General features: G+C 37.2%; 1 protein-coding gene across 3 annotated transcripts; it reads right to left on the bottom strand.

Annotated features, from left to right (window-relative positions):
- On the bottom strand, positions 1-26,516 carry cbsa (cystathionine beta-synthase a). Of its 3 annotated transcripts, XR_008152402.1 has the most exons (17): positions 26,355-26,516; positions 22,029-22,275; positions 21,101-21,207; positions 20,687-20,821; positions 20,330-20,409; positions 20,051-20,255; positions 10,141-10,232; positions 9,771-9,896; positions 9,239-9,323; positions 8,997-9,102; positions 8,649-8,726; positions 7,413-7,547; positions 7,137-7,245; positions 6,966-7,050; positions 2,882-3,014; positions 1,319-1,367; positions 1-1,089 (listed from the first exon to the last, which is right to left on the bottom strand). XR_008152402.1 is itself a non-coding variant. In XM_052547086.1 (16 exons), the coding sequence occupies exons 1-15, from the start codon at positions 26,437-26,439 to the stop codon at positions 2,884-2,886; spliced, it is 1,806 nt and encodes a 601-aa protein (XP_052403046.1). In that variant the 5' UTR covers positions 26,440-26,516; the 3' UTR covers positions 1,132-1,367; positions 2,882-2,883. The 3 variants fall into 3 exon arrangements, 2 of the variants coding, with proteins under 2 accessions (XP_052403046.1, XP_052403045.1); XM_052547086.1 differs by lacking the exon at positions 1-1,089 and having other exon boundaries at positions 1,132-1,367; XM_052547085.1 differs by lacking the exon at positions 1-1,089 and having other exon boundaries at positions 1,132-3,014.

Below are 26,516 nucleotides of genomic sequence, written 5' to 3'. Positions count from 1 at the left end.
TAGTTTTGTAATTTAATAAGACAACAGAAAGAAAGTTTTTTAAGAAAGTTTTGATCATGTTCATAATTTAGAGGCCTAAGGAATTTGTCATATCAAATACGATACAGTAGTTTGTCTAAGGGAAAACATTCAGAATCATGGGCAAAAAAAAAACAAGATAAATATTGCACAAACTATCTCTGGCAAAATAAAAGAGCAAAATGTATTTATTAAGCTTTGACAGTTATAGATAGGTATAAAACTATTTGTGTTAAAAAACTAGCGACACATATCATTACTACATTGACATATTGCCATATTTGATTTGGGTTCTATCAGCTGATCAGTAATTTAATCTAAGACTAATTAACCATAGAAAGTATTTATATAGGTTCAGAAGACTTTGTTCTTTTTGAAGCTTAAAATGTTAGGACCTCTTTGACTTTTGCTGTATGGATAAAAGAGGCTAAACAATTCTTCAAATTCAAAACCTCTCCCTTTGTGTTATGCAGAAGAAATACAATCAGTTAAATTTAGATTACCATGGTGTAAGTAAATTACAGAATTGTTGGGTGAATTATTCTAGAATTATTATCAGAATGAAACTGAACAGAAAAGAGAAATAAATCAAACCAACAAATTATGACATAATTATTATTAGTATGAATGTTCTAGCCTAAATATGTTTTTGGTAGATTTTTCCCACAGTAATTTTTTAATTTCATACAGTAAGTGCACTGACACACATACACATGTACAGTGAGCTGGCTTAGCAAAGATTTTATGTGTGGAGTATTTAACTCCTGTATTAGTCGGACCAATGTAGCTCTGAAGCCATAACTCAGATGACAGACATAATGACTTCCCCTCTGGTCTGTGCGGCAGCATTAGGGTAATCCTGGGGGCTTCACCTGGCACGCTGGTGAGGCTTAACTCTAAACCACCAGCAAGGCTCTTTTTCCATACCACAGACTCAACAGTCTTGGCAAACAGACCTCAGCCGAGCCAGTGGAGTGAGTATGGGTGACCAGGCCACCGGATGGGTGGTTTAATCTTTGGCCAGATTTCAGCTCAGTCAGCAGCTTTTGATGGAAGCTTTTTCTCAGTGGACTGCAACATAAAATAACTATTAAAAGAGCATAAGGTAAGAAATTATATTTTATATAAAGTCTTTATTCTTTGTAATATACACTGTACCAACTTTTTTATACAATATGAAGGCTACAGTAATGAAAGCAAATTTAGAAACAGCATTCAACAATCATCCTGGTAAACTAAATTTCTATGAAGTATTACACCAAAATGTACTTTACCCTGAAAAATTTGGATTAACACTTGCCTTCACTGGGGTTGATTCTGCATCAAAACAATGATTAACTTTGCCCTAACTGATAAAAGAGACAAAAATGATTAAAATTAAAGGTTATAAATGTTAATGACATAACCTGTTATTTTAGGGACTCTTTCAAGCAAAGTTAAGTTGTTTCCCCAATGAAAACACACCTGAACCAGCTAATCAAGGTCTTTAAGCAATACACTTTAAACTTCCAGGCAGTTGTATTGGAATTAAATAGCCTACAATATGTTCCTGCAGAATTACATGTGGTGACATACAGCAGGTAAAATAAGTATTGAACATGTCACAATTTTTCCCAGTAAATATATTTCTAAAGGTGCTTTTGACATGACATTTTCACCAGATTTCGGTAACAGTCTAAGTAATCCACACATACAAATAAAACAATACAAATAATTTCAGAAATTAAGTTATGTGTAATAAAATGGAATGACAAGGGGAAAGTATTGAACCACTGTAACCACTGTATTTAATACTTTGTACAAAAGCCTTTGTTGGTAATGACAGCTTCAAGACACCTCCTGTATGGAGAAAATGTTGCATGCTTTGCTAAGGTGTCATTTTGGCCAAATCTTCCACATTCTATTAAAATCTAGAAGGTTCTGTGCCTCTTCTATGAACTCTGATCTTTAGCTCTTATTTTTTATTGGATTCAAGTCAAGTGATTTTCTTTTTCGGAAACCAATTGAATATCCTTGGTTGTGTTTTGGATCCTTTGTCTCACTTAAATGTACGCCCTTGTTTCATCTTCATCATCCTGGTACTGTAGGTTTTGGGATGAAACCAGATAATATTAATTTCCACTGACTATGGGCAGGATTGCTTTCTAATTACTGATAGATTTCAGCTGGTGTCTTGTCATTTTATACCTATTTGCATCTCCCTTTCTTCATGTGTTCAATATTTTTCCCTGTCATTCCATTTTATTACACATTACTTAATTTCTGAACTTATTTGTTTTATTTTCTTTGTATGTATGGATTACTTGGGTTGCTGCTGACCTTTAGAAATATATTTACTGAGACAAATTGTCAAATATTTCTCACATTATTAAACAACCATGAAAATACCAAATACAACCTCTTTTTCTTTTTTTTTGTGACAGATTTAGCTTTAGCATAGAATACACACTGACTTTTTTGTCAGTACTGTTTGTCAAAAATATGCAAGAAATCAAACCACAATCATTGTAACATTGACTAAAACAAATAGTTTTGGAATAACACAATGTAAAATCTTGGCTATCCATGGCCAGTTACTAGTATTTATATCCAGTGATGTAAATTATTTGTAAAAATATAATTTTAGAGCCTGTTTTGCCCTTAAACATAATTTGTTAAAATTTGTTAACAACATCTGTATATGTTTACAGTACATCATTATTGGCTATAAAACAGATAAGCAAGAAATATAACATTAAGAAGTAATGCCACCCAACCCTGGCCAAAATTTAGGTGTAATAACTATGATGATATCTATTGCTCTAACATTATGATTCTTTGTTGTGCATCACATTCAAGATTAGGACAAGAAGTGCTCTAGTGCCTTCAGTATTCATCTGCTGATTCCGACATAGTTCTCTCTCTTTTCTCTCGAGCTGTCACAAAGTTGAGGAGATCGATGGCAGTCACCACTCCAAACACCATTTGCTTTTGAGTGGAAGATCCATCTGTCAGATCTGAAAAAAAAAAAACCCAGCAGTAGTACAGGCAAACATTTTATCATGCTCTCAGCGCTAGGAATGTGTATGGGAGCAGGAGGAAAAGGCCTCATAGATACAAAGATTCTGGCTGCATTCACAATCCTGTGTTAAAGAAAAAAAAGATGTATTGACTAAAAAGTAATTAAACTCCTTAAAAGGGGTCACTTTAGGAGGAATCAAAAAGTAAGCAGTATAGCGGAAACACAGGTCAAAACATATTTTTGTGAAAGCATATACCAATACTAAGCTTCAGAAAAAAATAAAATAAAAAATAAACAACAACAACAACAACAACATTTCTGAAAACTTGTTGCACCAGTCATTTGTAATATGGAAGAAGCATAATGAATATTACAGATAATAATAAAAAAAGGCAAATTGTAAGAAAAAAAATATAAAGGGAAAAGTAGTTTAGGAAAACTGTATTAGGTTCCTGTTTATGGCTGGGCAATATGAAAACACATAAATGATCCTACGAATCTAGATCTAGCTTGTATTCATTTTGTGTATAAAATATAATCAGTGGCTTGGACACACGCCATAGCTGTCATGATTCTGCCCTCGTGTCCTTGATTTTTCCTAGTCTTGAGGCAGGATCATGACAGACCCGTGTTTTGTGTACAAGCGCATGGCCTTGTCTTTGGGCCATGTGCTTGTGTTGTCTCGTTCCCTTGCCCCGCCCCCCTTGTTATCCTAGTCGTGTCGTGATTGTCCCATCTGTAACACCTGTCGTGTCTTAATTGTTCCCCCTATTTAGATCTCCTAGTGTGCTCTGTCCTGCGTCGGTTCATTGTGTTTCTCAGATGTGTTCTACTTATGTGATTGTGTGTGAGATTGTGCTGTACCCTCTGAAGTCCTTGTATTACCGTGAGTGTTTGTAGTTAGTGTCAAGAGTTTGTTTGTCTTATCAATCCTGCCCGGTTAAGTTGTTTTGTTTCTGGCCTAGCCGTTGTTTTCCCCCTCGTGGGTTTTGTTTTCCCCTTTTTGTAATAAACCCTTTGTTTGAGAATCCCTGTCTGCACCTGAGTTCCTCCCTTACCAAGAACCTGACAGAATGAACCGACCACCAAGGAACTCAGCAGACAGGAGGCAATGCTGGATGGCATCAGCCAGCCAGCGAGATTGTTTTGAGGGCTCTCGCCTTGTGGTGTTCCGGGGGACCAGGGGAGGTCGTTCCGGAGTGAGCGGGCGAGAGGAGGAGCCCCAGAGGTCCCCACCTACCCAGCTGCCGGCGATCCCGGAGGGTCGTGTCCTGGCCGTGGCAACCCTGGTGGGTCAGGCAAGCCCCTCCCAGAGTCCTGAGGTGCCCTCCTCAGCCAGCAGTCTCCCCATGAAACGAGGGAGACGGTTTTCATGGGAGTCGGCTTTAGAGTCTTCGGCGTCCGAGTCTGCCCTGTCCGAGACCAAACTCCCCCAACCCGCCTCTGACCCAGCTGTAGCCTCTGCACCGCGCCCGAGGAGGAAGAGGAAGAAGAAGGGGCCTGCCGGTCCTGTGACCCTGTCTCCTCCCGAGTCAGCAGCGGTGAGCGTGCCTGAGCCAGCAGCGGTGAGCGCTGGCGTGCCCGTGCCAGCAGCGGAGAGAGCTGGCGTGCCCGTGCCAGCAGCGGTGAGCGCTGGCGTGCCCGTGCCAGCAGCGGAGAGAGCTGGCGTGCCCGAGCCAGCAGCGGTGGGCGTGCCCGAGCCAGCAGCGGTGGGCGTGCCCGAGCCAGCAACAGTGAGCGTGCCCGAGCCGGCAAAGAAGAGAGCTGCAGTCGTGAGAGCGGAGGAGAGAGCCGCGGCCGACTCTGCAGCAAAGACTCTTGTACAGTCGGTCTCATCCCATAAGGAGCTGCCTATTATCCTAGCTGCTAAAGCTTTTTCTGATTATTTGTCCCGTCTTGTCCAAATTTTAGAAGTCCCCGTCAGTCCTGTTTTGTCCCCTGACCCTGTCCCCAGAAGTCCTAAGTGTCCAGCCGTTGTCTCCCCGTGTCCTGTTGATGTGGCCCCGTGTCCTGTTGATGTGGCCCCGTGTCCTGTTGATGTGGCCCCGTGTCCTGTTGATGTGGCCCCGTGCCCTGTAGATGTTGTCTCCCCGTGCCCTGTAGATGTTGTCTCCCCGTGCCCTGTAGATGTAGTCGCCCCTCGTCCTGTAGATGTAGTCGCCCCTCGTCCTGTAGATGTAGTTGCCCCTCGTCCTGTTGATGTTGCCCCGCGTCCCGTAAGTGTTGCCCCGCGTCCTGTGTCTGCTCCTGTCAGTTATCCCGAGAACCCTCCCCGCCCCTCACCACCCAGACCTGCCCGTACCCCCCGTCGTCAGCCTTCGTCCTGTCCTCCTAGGATTCCTACCCCACCCACCCGCCCTGGTCTGTCCCCCATGAACTTTGTGGTCCCGCCCCCTCCCCTTCCCTGTTTGTTTTTTTTGATTTGTCACCCCAACCCTGCCGTTGTGTACTCATGCTTGCCTTTGTTGTTATTTGTCATGTCCTGTTGGTTTGTGTCTGTGTCCCAGTCTGTCATGTCAGTCGTGTCCCGTGTTTGATGTTCCCTTGAGGAGCGTCTGGAAGCCGCTCCTTAAGGGAGGGGTTCTGTCATGATTCTGCCCTCGTGTCCTTGATTTTTCCTAGTCTTGAGGCAGGATCATGACAGACCCGTGTTTTGTGTACAAGCGCATGGCCTTGTCTTTGGGCCATGTGCTTGTGTTGTCTCGTTCCCTTGCCCTGCCCCCCTTGTTATCCTAGTCGTGTCGTGATTGTCCCATCTGTAACACCTGTCGTGTCTTAATTGTTCCCCCTATTTAGATCTCCTAGTGTGCTCTGTCCTGCGTCGGTTCATTGTGTTTCTCAGATGTGTTCTACTTATGTGATCGTGTGTGAGATTGTGCTGTACCCTCTGAAGTCCTTGTATTACCGTGAGTGTTTGTAGTTAGTGTCAAGAGTTTGTTTGTCTTATCAATCCTGCCCGGTTAAGTTGTTTTGTTTCTGGCCTAGCCGTTGTTTTCCCCCTCGTGGGTTTTGTTTTCCCCTTTTTGTAATAAACCCTTTGTTTGAGAATCCCTGTCTGCACCTGAGTTCCTCCCTTACCAAGAACCTGACAATAGCGCTTTCATATAATTAAAAGACACAATGAAACAAAATCTGTCATTCTCAATGGAAGATGCCATTTTGCTAAAAGATTACATTTTTATTTTTTTTAAATGAAACAAAGATATGGATTAATCATTCACATTAAGAATTTTTTATTTCATGCAGACCTGAAGAGATCAGAGTAAGCTGTTCTTAGTGTGAGCATGCGGTTCTCAAAATGTATGAAATAATATATGACCAGTTGCCTTATTTGAATATAATTCAAGATTTTCATAATAAATCAGATTTTGATTCATTTTTCTAAATTAGTGATTAAGAAATTGAGAAATGAGTATTGCTTTCATTTGAATAAGTAACGCCTCACTATAGACTTGTGTTCATTGGAGTACAGGGACAGCTAAAGCTAACCAATATCACAATGAGACCAGAAAACTATAACTGAAAACTTAGGGCTATAAATACGTACACTGGGGGAAAACAAGGTAATAAACAAGACACAAAACCGCAGGAATTCATATCAACATACAAGTTCTTGAAATCTAAACTTTTATTTCTTTGGATTCATCCAGATGGGTTATTGTATGTTTATGCAAATATTATTTTCATCATTATAACCCAGTCACCTTCACAACCACCACATTTTTCACATTAACTATGAATATATAAACTGAATTATAGATGCCAATGCTACTCCACGCTAAACCATTCTAAATGGACATATGATATTACCCTTTTTTTTACTTTAGTTTTCCTACATCTGAATTTACCTTGCAAACATAGCTAATTTATTTTTGTAAAACAATCAAAAGCACATTTTTGCAAAAGGACTTTATAACTAACTCAATATGTCAGAATAAGCACTCACACTGTATCTGCTCATGGACCACCAGGGCAAAATGATCTGTTTCCAAGATCCGAGACAGCTTTCCCAGATTGTCAGTCAGACGAATCTAAAACAGGCACAAAAAAATGGATGAAGTAATGTCAAACAGAGTGAGCGAGCTCAAACTATCCTTTCTAAAAGAATCGCACTCACCTGCTTGAACTGTTTATAGAGCACTTTGCTGACAGGGTCAGAGGGCTTGACCTTTCCTGCAAGCACAGAGGCAAGCATGTTTCCCAGGGTCACCATTCCCAGAATCAGCCTGCCGAGAGCAAACCAAACACAACTGCATTCCAATCCACACTTTTAATCATCTTCAGTTATAATGACAATATAGCTTTAATACAATAAGTACTGATGACAATAACAGTGAGGTTGTCACCATTTTAATATTGATTAAAATGTTATTTTGTTGCATGTCTTGCTCACCCAGCTTCATCTACAACAGGTGCCTGGTCAAAGCACTTTTCTTTCAAGATTTTGATGGTTTTTTGGCATGTGACTGTGGGCAGCACAGTTAGTGGAGCACAAAGGTTTAGATTCTGTAGTTTCAGATTCCACCACCTGCAAGAAATTAATTGAAGGGAGAAAAAATAATAATAATAAACACAGGACCGAAAAACAAGATGACCAGTTTCTGAATACCTAAACATTGTATTACTGTTCATAAATTGAGTATATAATTCAGGAAAATAGGGCTAGCTTTCACACCGAGAATGTCATATTCACAGTATTTGTGAAAATATGCAAATACATTTTCTATACAGTGTTTTCTATAGAGTTGTTTCAACACCTAGTTAAAAAATAACTTTTCATTGAAATTATTTTTCAGAACAGATTATTTTTTTTCTCCAAATTAAAACATTATAATAAAAAATAAAGGCCTACATTACAATAAATAAATAGGACCACAGAAATGGGTCAACTATATAACAAATAATATCTTAAATTTTGTGCTGTTACATGAATTGTTTTGCGGTTTTAATTGTTTTACTGTTTACTTTTAAATTTAGCTGGATAACTTATGAAATTACAGGTTGCATTGTGACAACTTTTTTCACAGTGTTGAAATAAAAAATAAAATATATATTAGAACCCTTTAGAGATCAGTTAAAAAAGAATATTTTAATAATCAAAGATCCTTTCCACTATAAAGATTGTTTTGTGCAATGGAAAGAGTCTACACTCTTAAAAAATAAATGTGCTTCACGGTGTCATAGAAGAACTGTTTTTGTCTAAATACCTTTAATGTGAAGAATCTTTCTGTTTCACAAAAGGTTCTTTGTGGCGAAAGATGGTTCTTCAGATTATAAAAAGCTAAGAAAGGATTTGACTGAATGGTTCTTTGTGAAACCAAAAAAAAAATAGTCTATGGCATTGCTGTGAAAAACCAGCACCTTTATTTTTAAAAGTGTCTGGATGTTAAAGGTTCTTCATAAAACCATCAATGCCAATATCAAACTTTTATTTTTAAGAGTGTACAGTGTGATAACATGTCCTTTTATTATGTCATCTTTAGTTATATACCTACATAGAAATTTACTTCTAAAAATAAATGTATCCTAATAAATGCCAAATAAATAAATTACCAATAAAATTCAACAAATAGCCTCAGTCTCACGTATAGACATAAAATCTTAAGTGACTAAATGATCATCTGCTCACCAGGGTTTATTCACCATGATGTCTTCCACCCTCAGAAAGCCCTTCTGGAACATCCACTTATCACTCAAGAACTTGGACCTTTAGAGACAATTTTAAACACAAAATGATGATTAACAGACATTGCTTCAGACTGAGCCAAGCTTTTGTGAAGCTAGTTGTCTTTGTGGAAAAAAGCCAGTCAAGGGTGAAAATATATTTAATTTTTATAAATTTGGCAGATGCTTTCAACTAAAGCAGCTTACAGTGCATTTAAGGAATATATTCAATTATTATTTTGTACAAATTTGGAAAAACTGAAGCTGAATAAGCTTGCAGCCAATTCTTGTGCATAAATCTGATTTTCCTTACATGTAGTTGCGAATGGAGTCTGGCAGAATCACAACACAGCGCTGTCCCTCCTTCAGCTCTTTAGCAAACTTTACTGCAGCTGCCATGGCAGTGCCTGAGCTCCCACCTGACAACAGAGAACATAAACAAACACAAATCTACTACAACCATGACATTACTTTTCATTGACATTAAGCCCCAATTTAAGATGCTGTAAAATGTGTGACACTAGGGTGCATGTTAAGAAAGGATAATGTGCTTACCACACAAGAGCCCTTCATCTCTTATAAGCATTCGGGCAATGGCAAATGATTCCTCATCGTTGGATTTGTACCATTTGTCAACCAACTGAAATAAAAACACAATGTGTGTGATTTGTACATGAACTATCTGTTCTCTCTCAACAGTAGAAAACTGTTAGCCGAAACTATACTTCTACTGTCATCTTCTGGTAAAGAGCAGAATAGCAATACCAGTGAGTAGACTATTGCAACAAACACGTGCCAGGTATCATAAAGCAGGACTCTTCCTTTCAGAGGACAAATTATTCAGATGAATATGAGAGGCGAGTATAATATTTGACCTTAGCACTTTTACTGCAAACAACGTCAAAAAAAAAAAAAAAAAAAAAAAAAAACACCCTAAAAAGTATACATTACATTTATTTTAGAATAGAAAAATATATTTTAACCTTTTTTAGCCTACATTATCACAATCCTCGAAATGATCAACATGATTAAACTTTGCTGAAAAACCTCACATTAGTGATTAGACTTATATTCCAATCTCACTCACAGATCTATCCAGGACGGTGGGTATAAAGTCATATCCGATGCCCTCCACCTCATACTGGGTTTTATCCGTCCGGTTCAGCACATCAGGCTCAGCGAGGATCGAGCCCTCTGGGTCCACCGCAACAATCTAACAAAACACAGACACACTTCAGATGAGTCTAGACTTATATTTAGTGATGCCTGATTACTTAATTTTTGAGTGCCTTATACAACTGCAATTTATATGATTATCTCTCAATTTGACATTATGTGGTTAATCTTCCAGTTATTATTTTTCTGGCTGATATTTGAAGTGGTACTCTGTTACAAAACCAAAAGGCAAATTTTAAAAAACTGCTGTGCATCAGATCTCAGGGACAATCAGTATCTACCTTAATATTTGGGCATTTTTCCTTCAGTTTGCGAGCAACGCCAGTAATAGTGCCACCTGTGCCGGCTCCTGCCACCAGCATATCCACTTTACCTGTGGTGAGATGACAGTCAAAAGAATAGCTCACCCCAAAATAAAAAAATTACTAAAAATCTTTTCACCCTCAGGCCATCCAAGATGAGTAAATGAGTTGAGTTGAGTTCTTCATGGGAACAGGTTTGGAGAAATTTAGGATTACTTGCTCACCAATAAATGCGTGAATGAGTAAAAAAAAAATTCAACATTTGTAAATGTAAAAAAAGTGCATTGGTTAACAATTTAATCAGTTTAAACAACCAGTTTAAAGGCACCTGTAAGCATTCAAATGCTCATTAATAAATAAGCTGTTTATTAGTGTACTGCATAACTTAAATCATTTGTATTGTATTTGTGTGTGATCATATACGAATTGAAAGTTTATTTCCATTTTAATTTTATATGGATTAAGGATTTGTTAATCACTGTGAAATGATACCATACTTATAGCTTAATGAATATATATTAACTAATCTGTTAAACATTATATAATGATTGGATATTATATAACTGATCTGTCAGACATTATATAATGTTTGTTAATGATTATTCATTTATTATAACCCTGCAGATATGTCCTTGCAGGGCCCATGCTGGCTTATTGTGGGCACAGTGGACTAGGGCCAGCCCACACCAAACCTAAACAGGCCCAGCACGGTCTTGCCCAGACGAGGGCCACAGCGGGCTCTCTGTGAGCAGGCCACACTAGCGGACTGTCCACAGGTTTTGTTTAGGCAGCCCTGCAATACAACTAGGAGAATGCAAACAACATTCACTGGCCATTGTTTAGCCATTCAATTGAATTGAAATGGTTTAAACCAAAAGAGACCTTTTCAGAACCTGGGCCCGTATTTGTAAAGAATCTTAATGCAAAAAGTAGCTCCTAGAGACAAAATTCTAAGAAAATTCTTTGAAATGTGGACGTTTACTCTTAAAATTAAAGAAAAAATCCTAGTAAAGAAAAAAGTAATTCAGAAAGCACCTTAACCCTTAAAAGAGGTCTTAAGGTCGAACTTGTTAGGAGCACAGATGAGGACTTTTAAGAGGCTTAAGAGTTTCTTTAGCAGAGGAGAAAATGGCGAAAAGACGAAGAGGCAGAAGAAATGTGTTGCAGACAATGGATGACATTGAGTTAATAAAACGCTATAGACTAGATCGTGCAGGGATCATGTTTGTGACTGATCTTATTAGAGACGTGCTAACATATCCGACACAGCTCAGAAATGCCATAGCACCAGAAATTAAAGTAATCACTACATTACGATTTTTGGCAACTGGGAAAATGCAACAATGCAATAGTGATGATTTGGGTCTGTCACAACCTTCTGTAAGCAGAGTGATCACACAAACAATTACAGCACTTTCAGAACATCTTATTGTGTCGCAGTTCATTTCGTTTCCACTGGACATTCCCACCTTGCAGGCTCAGAAAACTGCATTTATGAATATAGCAGGCTTATAGATGCGCACAAGCAGGGAGAATGAACCGTTAATAGTTTGTGCTATACGCTCCCATGTCTGCTTCTTGTCCCTTGCTGTGACACCCTGCCCGAATTTTCCTTTAAGAATGGCCTTGTGTTCATCCACTAACTGGGCTAACAGTAAACACTGTTCCTCTGTCCAGTTTGGCTTTCTTGCCCTTCTTGGTTTTGATTCCATGTTTGATACATTAAAACCAACATTCAAACCACCACTTAAATAGGATACAGCAATCACTGTCATTGGAAAGAGTGGAAAAAAAATTTATCATTCTAAGCCAATCAAATACCTTATAGGAAATTAAAAGCATGGTAAATTAAAAAAAAAAGGATTTATATACTCACATATAATGTGTGTGTACTTGTTTTTCTATTCTGGTGGGGACTTAATCCTGAATACACACAGACTCATGGGGACTCGTGTCACGGTGGGTACCTAAATTGAGGTCCCCACGGGTAAACAAGCTAATAAATTACACAGAATGAAGTTTCTTGAAAATCTAAAAATGCAGAAAGTTTCCTGTGAGGGTTAGGTTTAGGGGTAGGGTTGGTGTAGGGCGATAGAAAATACGGTCTGTACAGTATAAAAACCATTACACCTATGGAGAGTCCCCACAAGGATAGCTGACCAGACATGTGTGTGTGTGTGTGTATGCGTGTGTGTGTGTGCGTGTGTGTGTGTGTGTGTGAGAGAGAGAGAGAGAACGGTCAAATAGGATAAATTACGCATGTAAATTCAAAGTGAGAATTAGAATAGACCCTATACTTAAAAATCACTCTTTTTTCCTTCTTGGACAACCAACCAATCACAGTCTTCAAAAGATTGTGTCATACATAGCAACGGGGTCAACCCCGCCTCCTCACTAAGATGAAAGTTTTTGACTTTTCCTTACTCAGAGTTGCTCTCAGATCAGTCCCGATTCGCTTTTAGGCTAAGACTCCTACGTAAAAGTTTTGAAGCTAAATGAAGAGTGTTCTGAGAGGATTCTTAGAATATTTATGAATATGGGCCCTGTTTTTTATGCCAGGGATCTTAAATCTGGATCAAGAGATCCACTTTCCTGCAGAGTTTAGTTCTATCCTTAATCAAACACACCTAAGCATGTCTTAGAAAATCACAGGTGGGTGAGGTTGATCAAAGTTCGAGCTAGACTCTGCAGGAGGGGATCTAACGAACCATATTTGTGCCATTAACAGTTTATACAATTTAGTTTTTCTTCCTTACCACTAGGGATGCTAGAGTGTTTTAGGTTTCCTTAAGTAAAGCCATGTGATAGAGAGAGTTGGAGGGCAAAACAAGGTTTTCCTCAAATGACCACCAGCTATTTTTAGGAGGATTGCATTTAGTAGTAATATAGTAAGACAGTTGCAATGTTTGAAATGGCATACTTTCTTACTGCATACTGCCAAGTACACAGTGTATACTACCTACTATTTTTTTTAAATAGTGTGTATAACAGTATACAATGAACAACAAATGTTTCAGAGTAGTGTGCTAAAGTGTGGTCACATGACAAAACATTAATTCAGCACAGCTGCTGAGGTTGTTACCTCACAAATAAATGAACGAACCATTCTTTTTACAAAGGCTTGTTAATTAAGGATTCATACTAGTTAACAATGCTATATTGCCCAATTGAACTCATTTCACAATTAACAGACTTTACGGATTGAACAGAACTAATAATAATAGTGTAAATAGTAGTTAGGTGATATATATCTATATTTCATTACTGTTGTACATTATAAAACAGTATGCCATAACTTAGTGTGTATAAATTATCATTCTTGGAAAAAAACCTCCCTACACCTATAGTGTTAACCACCTAATAACACTGTATTAATAATGAGACGTTTTATTTCCAATTTTCAAATATTTCCTTTATTTTTATTGAAAATAAATGCCTTTCTGATCTGATATTTGTTGGGAAAAGGAGTAGTTTTGCTCATGTCAAATTCTTTCATTACACATCTTTTATCCCCTGTGCTACTGATATTAGAGATAAATGGGCATATTTTGCAGTGCTGTTTATCGTAGCCAGGCATTGGGGGTGGAATTAATGTAAATAGTCTCTACAAACAAATAACGTTATTTATATATTATATTACTTCAATATTTTATTAATCAATATCTTTGAAATAAACTGTACTGTATAAAGCACTGTATAAGAGAAAAAGGTGACGTCATTTGCTGTTGAGATTAAAGCACAATTTATGTCCTGCTTGCAATATTGTTTTTAGATAAACAGTGATAGTTTGTAGTTTACAGTAACATGTGCTGTATGTATAAAAGTGTTTTAGAATTACCATATGGAGCCAAAAGAGTCTCAATAAAGATAAATGCACATACTACATAGACATATGCACACACAGGATTCATACATGCACACACAATGCATAAATACACACACAGGATACACAAATGCGCACAATATGTACAAATGCACACACAAAATTTAAAAAGCACAGAAGATTCACAAATGCATACAAAATTCAGAAATGCACACAAAATTCAGAAATACACTCACAATTCAGAAATGCAAACAACATTTACAAATGCACTCAAGATTCACAAATGCACAGGACAAGATTCAGAAATGTATTTCTGATGCACACACACATTGATCTTGATTTACAAACTGCTTGCGGTCTGTGAACGTCACTGCATTTGTGTGTGAATTTTGAGACTCCCTTGACTTGTCTCGACACACAAATGCCTTTTTTTAAACAGGGAATGATCAGGGATGATCAGATATCTCCCTTCTTTTAGCCAATCACAAGAACGCACTCCACTTGGATTGTTTACTTATAAGCCAATCACATGAACGCGTTCACACAGCAAATATGACTGTGGTGCGACATATTATAGCCTACTTATTTATGAAATTGTATGACAATACAGATGTTTAGATTACAATTCAGGTTTATTTTTTTTATTTTTTTTTTTACAAAATATTAATTTATAAATGTCTCAATACATATAGCCCAGTGACTGCAGAAAAAAAGTTAACCATGGATTCATAAATTTGCAATAGGCAATTATTTCATTTTATTGAAATATTTTAATGAAAGTAAAAAAAAAAAAAAAAAAATTGTACACCTTTTTGAATATTTAAATATATCTAAATATTCTTTTGGATGCAATATAGAAGTCACTTTAATAATAATATTCGGTCCCTACATGAAGAGAGAGTCAGTGGTCCGCTGCGAAAGGAAAGTGACTCTCTGGCTGCGCAAAGTGAGTCGCCGGCTGCGTGAGTAAAGTGAGTCGTTCGCTGCGTGACTCGTGAGGAAAGTGAAACGTTCTATGAGGAAAGTGAGTCGTTCGCTGTGAGAGGAAAGTGACTCCCCGGCTGCGGAAAGTGAGTCTCCTGCTGCGCAAAGTGGGTGTCCGGCTGTGCAAAGTGAGTCGCCGGCTGCATGAGGAAAGTTAATCGTTCGCTTAGGAAAGTGAGTCGTTCGCTGCGTGACTCGTGAGGAAAGTGAATCTTTTGCTGCGAAAGGAAAGTGAGTCTCCTGCTGCGTGAGGTAAATGAGTCGTTCGCTGAGGAAAGTGAGTCGTTCGCTGCGCGAGAAAAGTGAATCGTTCGCTGAGGAAAGTGAGTCGTTTGCTGCGCGAGGAAAGTGAATCGTTCGCTGAGGAAAGTGAGTCGTTCGCTGCGTGAGGAAAGGGAGTTGTTCGCTAAGAAAAGTGAGTCGTTCGCTGATTGGCTTAAAGTAAACAACCCCCCACATGGGGTGCATTCTTGTGATTGGCTAAAACAAGGGAGATATCTGATTGGTTGCTGATCATTCCCTGTTTAAAAAAAGGCATTTGTGTGTCAAGCCAAGTCAGGGGAGTCTCAAAATTCACACGCAAATGCAGTGTAGTTCACAGACCGCAAGCAGTTTGTAAATCAAGATCAATGTGTGTGTGCATCAGAAATACATTTCTGAATCTTGTCCTGTGCATTTGTGAATCTTGAGTGCATTTGTAAATGTTGTTTAATGTTGTTGTCGAATCTTCTGTACTTTTAAAATTTTGTGTGTGCATTTGTGAATTTTGTGCGCATTTGTGTATCCTGTGTGTGTATTTATGAATTATGTGTGTGCATGTATGAATCCTTTGTGTGCATATGTGAATGTAGTGTGTGCATTTATCTTTATTGAAACTCTTTTGGCTCCATATTACCATTCCCTGCCTCCATTTTACTCATGCCTTTGCAGATTGCAAACATAACGCAGAGCACATTGTGTTCTGGGAAACAGTATCCCATGCAGTCTTCAGATGCATACATCAAATTTCAGCAAATGTAGCAGGTAATCAGGGCATTCCATGCATACAGAACATTCTCTTACTATTTACAGTATACATGCAGCATACTGCAATATAGTAGGAGTTATGTGGTAGTATGCCATTCCAAACACAGCTTCTGTACTGATTTCAGTGTACTTAAGTTGTCCAAATTAAGTTCTTAGCAATGCATATTACTAATCAAAAACTAGGTTTTGATGTATTTACATTAGGAAATTTACAAAATATCTTCATGGAACATGATCTTCACTTAATATCTTAATGATTTTTTGCATAAAAGAAAAAATTATAATTTTGAACTCATTCAATGTTTTTTTGGCTATTGCTGCAAATATACCCCAGCGACTTAAGACTGGTTTTGTGGTCCAGGGTCATTTAGTGCACTGCGTTCATATTACAGGCTCAATTGCTTGCCTGCATAAAGCATACATCATCAATAAGTTGTGTTCTAAATTCAAATTTTTATATCAATGTTTTAAAGGCACTTTAAGAATTTACCGCAGTTTTTAGTGATATAAATATTGTGACAGGTGCTTTATATGGATTGCTAATTGCCAAAAATTGCATTTTATTTACATATCTTTGTTTTATTCTTTTGATATGTAATCTTAATAATTTTGGATTGGAACAGATAGAAAATGTACAGTCTTGTGCTGCACTTATATGGATGTTTTGCCCGCCAGGTCTTTGAATTAGTCACGTGACTGAAAACCAGTAGCCAGCATGGATCACCTGCTGAAAACATTGGGAAATGTGCATTGTTGTTTTTTCCCATTTAAACACTTTTTTCTAACTCCCCTAGAGTTAAACAGTTGAGTTTAACCATTTTCAAATCCATTCAGCCGATCTTTGATTCCGAACGTAGCACTTTTAGCTTAACTGTAGGTACAGCAGGAAAGATACTTCATTATTATGCCGTAATGAGAGTATAGTTCTCAGCAATATCGACCCAGCAAATCGCAAATTTCATTTTCCGTCTGCCTTAGTATATGAGTTCACCATGGAAGAGTCAAGTTTTTAATAGAAAAAAAATATCAAAACTCTGGTGATTTTTGAGCAAAATGCTAACAATCTATTCAGATGTAATGATCTATGCTAAGCTAAGCTAAAAGTGCTAACACCAGTATTGAAGATCGGCTGAATGGATCCGAAAACCTTTAAACTCAACTGTTTAACTCTAGGGGAATTGTAAAATGAGCCTATTTTCAAAAAAAAAGTCAAGTGTTCCTTAAGAGTGTATTTGTACGCATTTTAGAAGGACTCTTTATTGATGAGGTTATCACATCATAGTCAAGTTTGAATACGGATTAAAAGTTATTCTTGACGTGAGACCACAGTCTGGACTATTTTTGACTTCTGGTTAGGAAGAGTCTGGTGTTTGAGGGCTGTGGCATGTTTTCATTACAAGAGGTTGGATTTTTAATTTGCACAGTGTTTGGACTTTGATGTACTACAGATAAGACTTTCGCACACATCAACTTACACATGACAAAATCCTACAATTTTACATCACTTTGTTTGATTTTTTTTTTTTTTTTTTGGTTTGTACTTTTTTGTATTTACATATATTGTTATATATAGCTGTATTAACCTGAATTGAATGTTTTCTATTTAATAGAATAAATCCATTGATTTGCAATCCCTTTGAATACTGTACATTTTGACAAGCTAGACCAGGGTGCCCAACCCTGTTCCTGGAGCTCTAATCTTCCTGCAGAGTTTAGCTCCAACCCTGATCAAGACTAGAAGTGAAGTCTGCAGGAAGGTAGATCTCCAGGACCAGGGTTGGGTACCCTTGTTGTAATTTAATATACAGTCATGCCCACAAATATTGGCACCCTTGGCAAATATGATCAAATAAGGCTGTGAAACTTAATCTGCATTGTTAATCCTTTTGATGTTTTATTTGAAAAATTCACAAATATATCCTTTCATTGGATAATAAGAATTTAAAACGGAGGGGAAATATCATTATGAAATTAATGTTTTTCTCAAATACTCGTTGGACACAATTATTGGCACCCCTAGAAATTCTTATGAGTAAAATATCTCTGAAGTAGATTCCCATTCATATTCACAATTTTGAGCACTCCAGCATGATTATAAACATGAAATTATCCAGCCATTGCTTCCTGTTTCACAGAAATATAAAGTGGAGGGAAAACAAAGCCCAAATGCCCTTAATCATCGATCACAATCAGAAAAACCAAAGAATATATTTCTGATGTGCAGCAAAAGATGATTGAGCTTCACAAATTGGTGAAGTGGCTTTAAGAAAAGAGCTAGAGCAGTGACAATTCCCGTTTCCACCATCAGGACAATAATTAATAATTTCCAATCAACAGAAAATGTTAGAAAACTGCCTGGAAGAGGACGTGTGTCTATATCGTCCTAATGCATGGTGAGGAGGTCGGTTTGAGTGGCTAAAGACTCTCCAAGGATCACAGCTGGAGAATTGCAGAAAATAGTTGAGTTTCTGGTTCAGAAAACCTTTCAAAAAATTGTCAAACAGAACCTACATCAACATGTTGTTTGGGAGGGTTTCAAGAAAAATGATCCTAGCTCATCCAAAAACAAACTAAAGCATATTCAGTTATCAGACTGGAACTTCAAATGGGACTGGCTTCTTTGATCAGATGAAACTAAATATTAGCTTTTTAGCAGTAAACACTCAAGATGGGTTTGGTGAAAACGGATAAAAAGTACCCCATGTGTACAATGAAAAATACAGCTGTATTTTTGATGTTGTGGGCCTATATTTCTGCTGGAGGTCCTGGACATCTTGTTTAGATACATGGCATCATGGATTCTATTAAATACCAACAAATAAAAAATCAGTAAGTGACTGACTCTGTTAGAAATCTTATAATGGGTCATTTTTGGATCATACAACCGTACAATAATCCAAACACAAACCTCAAAAACAACACCGAAATGGGTCACTGAGCTCAAAACCAAGCTTCTGCTATAGCCATTCCAGTCCTCTGACCTGAACCCTACAAAAAATGAGAGGAGTGAACTGAAGAGGACAAGCTGGGAATCTGAAGGGTCTGGAGTGATTCTGGATGAAGCAATGGTCTCTGATCTCTTGTCAGGTGTTCTCTAACCTCATCAGGCATTATAGGAGACAGTTTTGAGCTGTTAAACTGGCAAATGGAGGTTTAAAAAAATAATTCAATAAAAGGGTGTCCTTAATTTGCCAATGTGTATTAGAGAAAAACATGTATTTCATAATGATATTTCCCCCCCATTTTAAATTCTTATTATCCAATGAAAGGATACATTTTTGTGAATTTTTCAAATAAAACATCAAAAGGATTAACAATGCAGATTAATTTTCACAGCCTTATTTGATCATATTTGCCAAGGGTGCCAATATTTGTGGGCATGACTATAATAATAAAGGGCCAGTACAGGCTTGTTTGCTGGGAAAGTATTAACCAAACCATCATTAAAATACATTTTTAACATTGCTTTTTCAAAGACAGAGTCCTCTAACCATAATATGGCTTTCTCCAGTGAAATATTAGTCTCAAGCAAATCAGGAGAGCACAGATCAAGCACTGTTTCAAGTGAAAATAGTTCAAAACTGTTTTAAAAATATATGTGGGTGGATTTTGAGGTCTTTTATTATGGATTATGGACTTTTTATGGAAGCAATGGTTTAAAGTTAAAATGCCTTGATAAATTTGTATTCTTTTTCACTTCACAAGACTTTACTTTATGGACTGGAGTGATGTGTATTGTTGTATTGTTTTAATCAGATGTTTGAACTCTCATTCTGACGGCACCCATTCACTGCAGAGGATCTGGTGAGCATGTGATGTAATGCTAAATTTCTCCCAATCTGTTCCCATGAAGAAAAACTCTATCTTAGATGGTCTGAGGGTAAGTGCATTTTTTAGCTAATTTTAATTTTTGGGTCAACTATTTATTTAATGTTACTGACAACAAAAAGCCTTCAAGCTGAAGCGAAAGGAAGCTATATGCTTTGATGATAAAAAGCAGAAAAAGATAGTAGAACAAAGACAGAGAGAAAGTGAGGGAAACAACACAATTACTACCATCACACTGCTCCAGAATCTCCTCAGCAGTGGTGTCATAATGAGCCAGGGGGTTGCTGGGATTGCGGTACTGGTCCAGGATGTGCGAGTTAGGAACCTCATTCTTCAAGCGCCAAGCCACACCCACATGGGACTCAGGGGAGTCAAACCTTGCACTGGTGGGAGTTCGGACAATCTCAGCACCCAAAGCTCTCAAGACATCAACCTACGAAGAGACTCTTGTTTAACCTTCTTCAAGGGTTAACAAATCCTATTTGATCTAACTGGAATGAATCTTACCTTTTCCATGCTCATTTTCTCAGGCATAACAATTATGCAGCGATAACCCTTCACAGCTGCTGCCAATGCAAGACCAATACCTGCATAGAGTGCACATAACTTAACCCTTTAGACCAAAATTTTACCCACTTGATATTTGCTTTCCTCCACTGTAAAAATGACCACTACAGTGCACTTTTCTAACCATATTTAAGAACTGGATTTTAAACACATGAAGTATGTGAACTAGTGTTAAAGATTTTGAGAAGAACACACACACTGTAACAACGAACAATGAATCAGAATGTAGAAAACAGGTAAGACAAAGTCTCAACAAAATCAGAGTGATCATCAAGTCAAGTCCTGTGTGATTATTACCTGTATTTCCAGAGGTGGGCTCTATAATGGTGTCTCCAGGTTTGAGGATGCCTTCCCTTTCTGCGTCCTCCACCATACGCAGACTGATACGGTCCTTCACACTACCACCAGCGTTAAAGAACTCACACTTGGCCACTGCAGACACACATACAAACAAAACTGGCTGTTATATAACTTGAGGCAATTTAAATAAATGCCTTTCACCTATTTCATAGATTTATATAAAGTGTAACATTAAAGGACTCAAGGTCAATACTTGGTTTATCTTAAAAAAAATTGTCTTTCAAATATATATTTTTTTCTGTATGTATATATGTATATCTGTAATGTACTTTCTGTGGTAAAATTATACTGACTTTTTAAGTTTACTGATTTAGAATTGTTCAAAAGTAGAAATATGAATGAATCACTTACAAAGTTCACACTTTAGTCCAAAAGTCTTAGAGATCTTGTTTATGCGGACCAGTGGTGTGTCTCCAATCCTGTCGAGGATGTTGGGCAAAATCTTCTCAGCTTTTGTCCTGCAATGGTTAAAGGAAGAAAAAAATAAACAATTATAAAAGGATATTTTGGGGACAAAAAGCTATAGTTACAATTATAGTTATATACTGTAGCTACAATAGTAATTTTGTGACAGTGTTAATTAAAATTAATATACTAGGAATTTATTGGATCATTTGATGATGGTTGTTGTTATTGCTGCGTAGTCATGAGAGTGACACCTTTTGTCCATCCTCACAACAGTGAAAACATTATCAGAGAAGAGACGTAAGGGAAGTTATTTTGTTTAAAGATTACAAGGGCACGTGATTTTTTAAAATAAAGATACGCACATACAGTATAAATAATTCATAAGTAACACTGCAATATTCCAAAAACAAAATCTTAACTAATATTCATATTCTCATAAAAATAAGAATTGTCTATTTTTATTTCATGGTGACTTTACAGTCTAGAACCTGTGTGGATATAAAGGATCAGACTGTCACTAATCAAAATAGTACAAATAAATAAATAAATAAATAAATAAACCCTACTATGTTTAAAATAATGATACAATTCTACACATCACTTGAAAATAATGAAAGTCATGTGAAAGTCAGTATATCTTCAATATCTTTTTTCCGTAACAATATATTGTTGATTGAATACAGCAAAGTCCATTACTGCTAATCAATGATTGTGAAACATGTTTATCTTGCGGATAAGGAAATATTTCAGAGAAAGACACAGAAATGCTTTTTTGGTAGGCTCAGCTCTCTGAGCATGTTTTCTCTTGATTTAAAATATCTTGTGATTTTAGTTCAGAATTACAAAGTGAGAGATCGTTAAGCATTATCACCTGGGGAAGTGTTTGTGAGGGGAATTTTCAAGAGACATTCCTGGTTTCCAGGTACATCTGCTTGGCAGGTCAGGGCGAATCCATTTTGGGTCAGTGGCCCCAGTTTCTCTATTCAGCTGCAGGGGTCTTTCTACATTATCTGAAACCAACTTCTCAACACCAGTGGTCTTCTTGCCAGCAAAAGGGCAGGCAGGACTGTCGCTCTCCTTGTTGGATGGAACTGAAGGCATGATTCCTTGATAGTCCTCTGTAAAGTGTGAGAATTTGTTCACAACACATTTTAGATTGTAGATGGCTGCATTTGTAAAAGACTTTGATGTTGGCTTGAGAATGCCTGAATAGACAGCCTGTGTCAAAAGAGCCAAATCACAAGTGTGTTTTGCACATTCTAAAGCTGGCCCTACCACAAAAAAAATAAAAATAAAAAAAAATTATTTCATCCATGATATTCTGTTTTATAATAGCCTAAGCTTATTATAACACCACAATTCTAGATACAAGTTCAATGTTTTCTTTGGAGTCAGGAACAAAAAAGCTTTTAAATTACAAGCAATGGCTTGTAGTGGTTGTTCAAAATCAGATACAGAAACTGAATAATTCAATTTAAAACACTGAATTGTTTTTTTTTTTTTTTTGTATTAACATTTAAGGCAGACAGCAGATGGTAAATTCCACTGCGGTCACTTTAAAACATAATGCATAAATTCAAAATTATTATAGAGCTACACACCCAATTTCTTTCTCAACGGGTTATATTTTTATTTGAAACATAACTGACTTTTTTCATGTATAATTGTATAGATGTGTATATTGACAAATTTTTTTCCATTCCGGCACAAAAAGACATGAAATATAACCAATTCAGGGCTCACATTATAGGATATAACATCACCCATTTAGTCAGATGTCCACAGACTATGAAGCTGGAATACTTCCAGGCTGCTGTCTTTATACTCATTCCAAAAGCAACTATGACTAACCGATCAAGGCCCATAATGATAAAGTGTAAAATCCACAGAATTAACAAGACAACAATAGATTGCTGCAATGAAGATGTACAGTATTGTTCAAAATAATAGCAGTACAATGTGACTAACCAGAATAATCAAGGTTTTTCGTATATTTTTTTATTGCTACGTGGCAAACAAGTTACCAGTAGGTTCAATAGATTCTCAGAAAACAAATGAGACCCAGCATTCATGATATGCACGCTCTTAAGGCTGTGCAATTGGGCAATTAGTTGAATTAGTTGAAAGGGGTGTGTTCAAAAAAATAGCAGTGTGGCATTCAATCACTGAGGTCATCAATTTTGTGAAGAAACAGGTGTGAATCAGGTGGCCCCTATTTAAGGATGAAGCCAACACTTGTTGAACATGCATTTGAAAGCTGAGGAAAATGGGTCGTTCAAGACATTGTTCAGAAGAACAGCGTACTTTGATTAAAAAGTTGATTAGAGAGGGGAAAACCTATAAAGAGGTGCAAAAAATGATAGGCTGTTCAGCTAAAATGATCTCCAGTGCCTTAAAATGGAGAGCAAAACCAGAGAGACGTGGAAGAAAACGGAAGACAACCATCAAAATGGATAGAAGAATAACCAGAATGGCAAAGGCTCAGCCAATGATCACCTCCAGGATGATCAAAGACAGTCTGGAGTTACCTGTAAGTACTGTGACAGTTAGAAGACGTCTGTGTGAAGCTAATCTATTTTCAAGAATCCCCCGCAAAGTCCCTCTGTTAAAAAAAAGGCATGTGCAGAAGAGGTTACAATTTGCCAAAGAACACATCAACTGGCCTAAAGAGAAATGGAGGAACATTTTGTGGACTGATGAGAGTAAAATTGTTCTTTTTGGGTCCAAGGGCCACAGGCAGTTTGTGAGACGACCCCCAAACTCTGAATTCAAGCCACAGTACACAGTGAAGACAGTGAAGCATGGAGGTGCAAGCATCATGATATGGGCATGTTTCTCCTACTATGGTGTTGGGCCTATTTATCGCATACCAGGGATCATGGATCAGTTTGCATATGTTAAAATACTTGAAGAGGTCATGTTGCCCTATGCTGAAGAGGACATGCCCTTGAAATGGTTGTTTCAACAAGACAATGACCCAAAACACACTAGTAAACGGGCAAAGTCTTGGTTCCAAACCAACAAAATTAATGTTATGGAGTGGCCAGCCCAATCTCCAGACCTTAATCCAATTGAGAACTTGTGGGGTGATATCAAAAATGCTGTTTCTGAAGCAAAACCAAGAAATGTGAATGAATTGTGGAATGTTGTTAAAGAATCATGGAGTGGAATAACAGCTGAGAGGTGCCACAAGTTGGTTGACTCCATGCCACACAGATGTCAAGCAGTTTTAAAAAACTGTGGTCATACAACTAAATATTAGTTTAGTGATTCACAGGATTGCTAAATCCCAGAAAAAAAAAATGTTTGTACAAAATAGTTTTGAGTTTGTACAGTCAAAGGTAGACACTGCTATTTTTTTGAACACACCCCTTTCAACTAATTGCCCAATTGCACAGCCTTAAGAGCGTGCATATCATGAATGCTGGGTCTTGTTTGTTTTCTGACAATCTACTGAACCTACTGGTAACTTGTTTGCCACGTAGCAATAAAAAAATATACTAAAAACCTTGATTATTCTGGTTAGTCACATTTGTACTGCTATTATTTTGAACAATACTGTACTTTTAGGGCAACCCAAAAGCTACATTTTACACTGGCTTTTGGATTATTGTAGAAAATAAGCTCTGTGACTAACAATGGTTTATGATTCTTATACATTTCATCAAGATCATCTTCACAAATGAACACAACTATTTTGAAAACTAAATACAAGAAAAAATCTAAACGTAGGCTATAGTCACATGACTTCAACGTCACTACCATTAAGTTCATCAGCTCTTTCAGTCTTTATTCAAAAACATTTTCCCTGAATAAATATAACAAGAATGCATTTATGTAATGTTGTAGAATATGTGTAAATATTTAGAACTTTTATTAAACACAGACCTCATTACAGGCATTTAAAGTAAAAAAAAAGAAAGAAAAGAAAACAGGACAATGGAAGCCAAAGTGCTAAAAATGCTTGTTCAAAATGCTTGTTCTGCAGCACTCTTATCTCCTTCAACATCACCACAAAGACATAGGAAGCCATCAGGTTAATTCCGGAGTATGAGTACAATTTTTAGATAACCTAAGAAGCCAAGCATAAATCACAGCATCTGTTAAAACTATGAGCCTCAACAACATAAGAGTGCTTGACTGCTTTAATGTGAAATGACCACAATACAATGCAATCTCAGATGCTCTTTGTGTATCCAGAAATAAAAAGAAAATGGCAGTAATTTTCAGTTCCTGTGTATTTGATCAGTTTTAGACCAATATCAAAAGATTACCTAAAAGCAAATTAAACCAGCCAACCAACCAGATTCTACTGCATGGGTGGTGACCTGTTTTTATACAGTCTATGGCTGGTGACTCTTTAGGAGCGGGGTTGCCAGATCACCAGTACTCCGACTTTTGACAGTGCACAAATGTAAACGTCTTCACTCGTCTGCCAGTCTAACAAGTAAACTTTATACTATGTTTAAATGGAAATATAACTTTGATGCGGTTATGAATACAATATTTACGTGACTGCAAAATCAAATTATTAGATACACTTTGCCAAACCCCTGGCAACCCAGTCTAGGACGCAAGAAGTATGGGGAAGTTTAAAGTGGATCCATGTGCTCTAAAAAACTATTTTAACAAAAAACTAACGACAACAACAAAAAACTTTAATTCACAGCCCATTCAGGCAGAGTTTCCTGCATATCGTTTTCCCGCAAAACACTTATAGGGCTTACATAACAATTCTTTAAATATCGAAAACATTCTTTAAATAACATACGAGCACGAGGCAATCATCCATGTAGCTGCAAATCACAAACCTCGTGCTCTTTTAGACTTTTTAAATGTGATTATGTCAGTTAATCATCACAATCTCTCTCTGTTTTTTTTTTTATAAAATAAATAATATAAATATAAAAAAATCGATTTAAATGAATGCAGTTAATTCCATTGGTTTTGATGGAAATTACATTTAGTTTTATTTATTTTCCAGGATATATATATATATATATATATATATATAGGATATGCATATAAAAACATTTGAGGATTTAAAAAAAAAAGTGTAATTTTGCAAATAAACATATATGCAAATCAGCAAAATGTTTTCAAATAATAGATAGATTTGTCTCAAATATATTGCTGATAGCATACTGTAACGTCCATTAAAGTCATTTCGTTTTCAACGATTATAAAATACATTTACCTTGCTGATAAGCGCCGACCGTCCACTTTAACAGTTGTGCATTCAGAAGTACCTGCGTCACGTCATTTATATGAACGGGGTTCATCACTTATTTGGGAAATGGCCATGTGTTGGCGCACAACCCGATTGGCTGGAACGAGGGCGGCTGTCGTTCGCCCTCCT

Source organism: Carassius gibelio, chromosome B1 (assembly GCF_023724105.1).
Source record: "Carassius gibelio isolate Cgi1373 ecotype wild population from Czech Republic chromosome B1, carGib1.2-hapl.c, whole genome shotgun sequence".
NCBI lineage: Eukaryota > Metazoa > Chordata > Actinopteri > Cypriniformes > Cyprinidae > Carassius > Carassius gibelio.
The sequence above is the reverse complement of the archived record's forward strand: the minus strand, read 5'-3'. Positions and strand labels throughout refer to the sequence as shown.

Coding starts and splice junctions, on each gene's coding strand:
- cbsa (XM_052547085.1), bottom strand. CDS start 26,439: ATGAACCCCGTTCATATAAATGACGTGACGCAGGTACTTCTGAATGCA. Junction 9,324..9,770: donor CCACCGTCCTGGATAGATCT/GTGAGTGAGATT, acceptor TTTTTATTTCAG/TTGGTTGACAAATGGTACAA. Junction 7,051..7,136: donor TCTATAAACAGTTCAAGCAG/GTGAGTGCGATT, acceptor TGCCTGTTTTAG/ATTCGTCTGACTGACAATCT.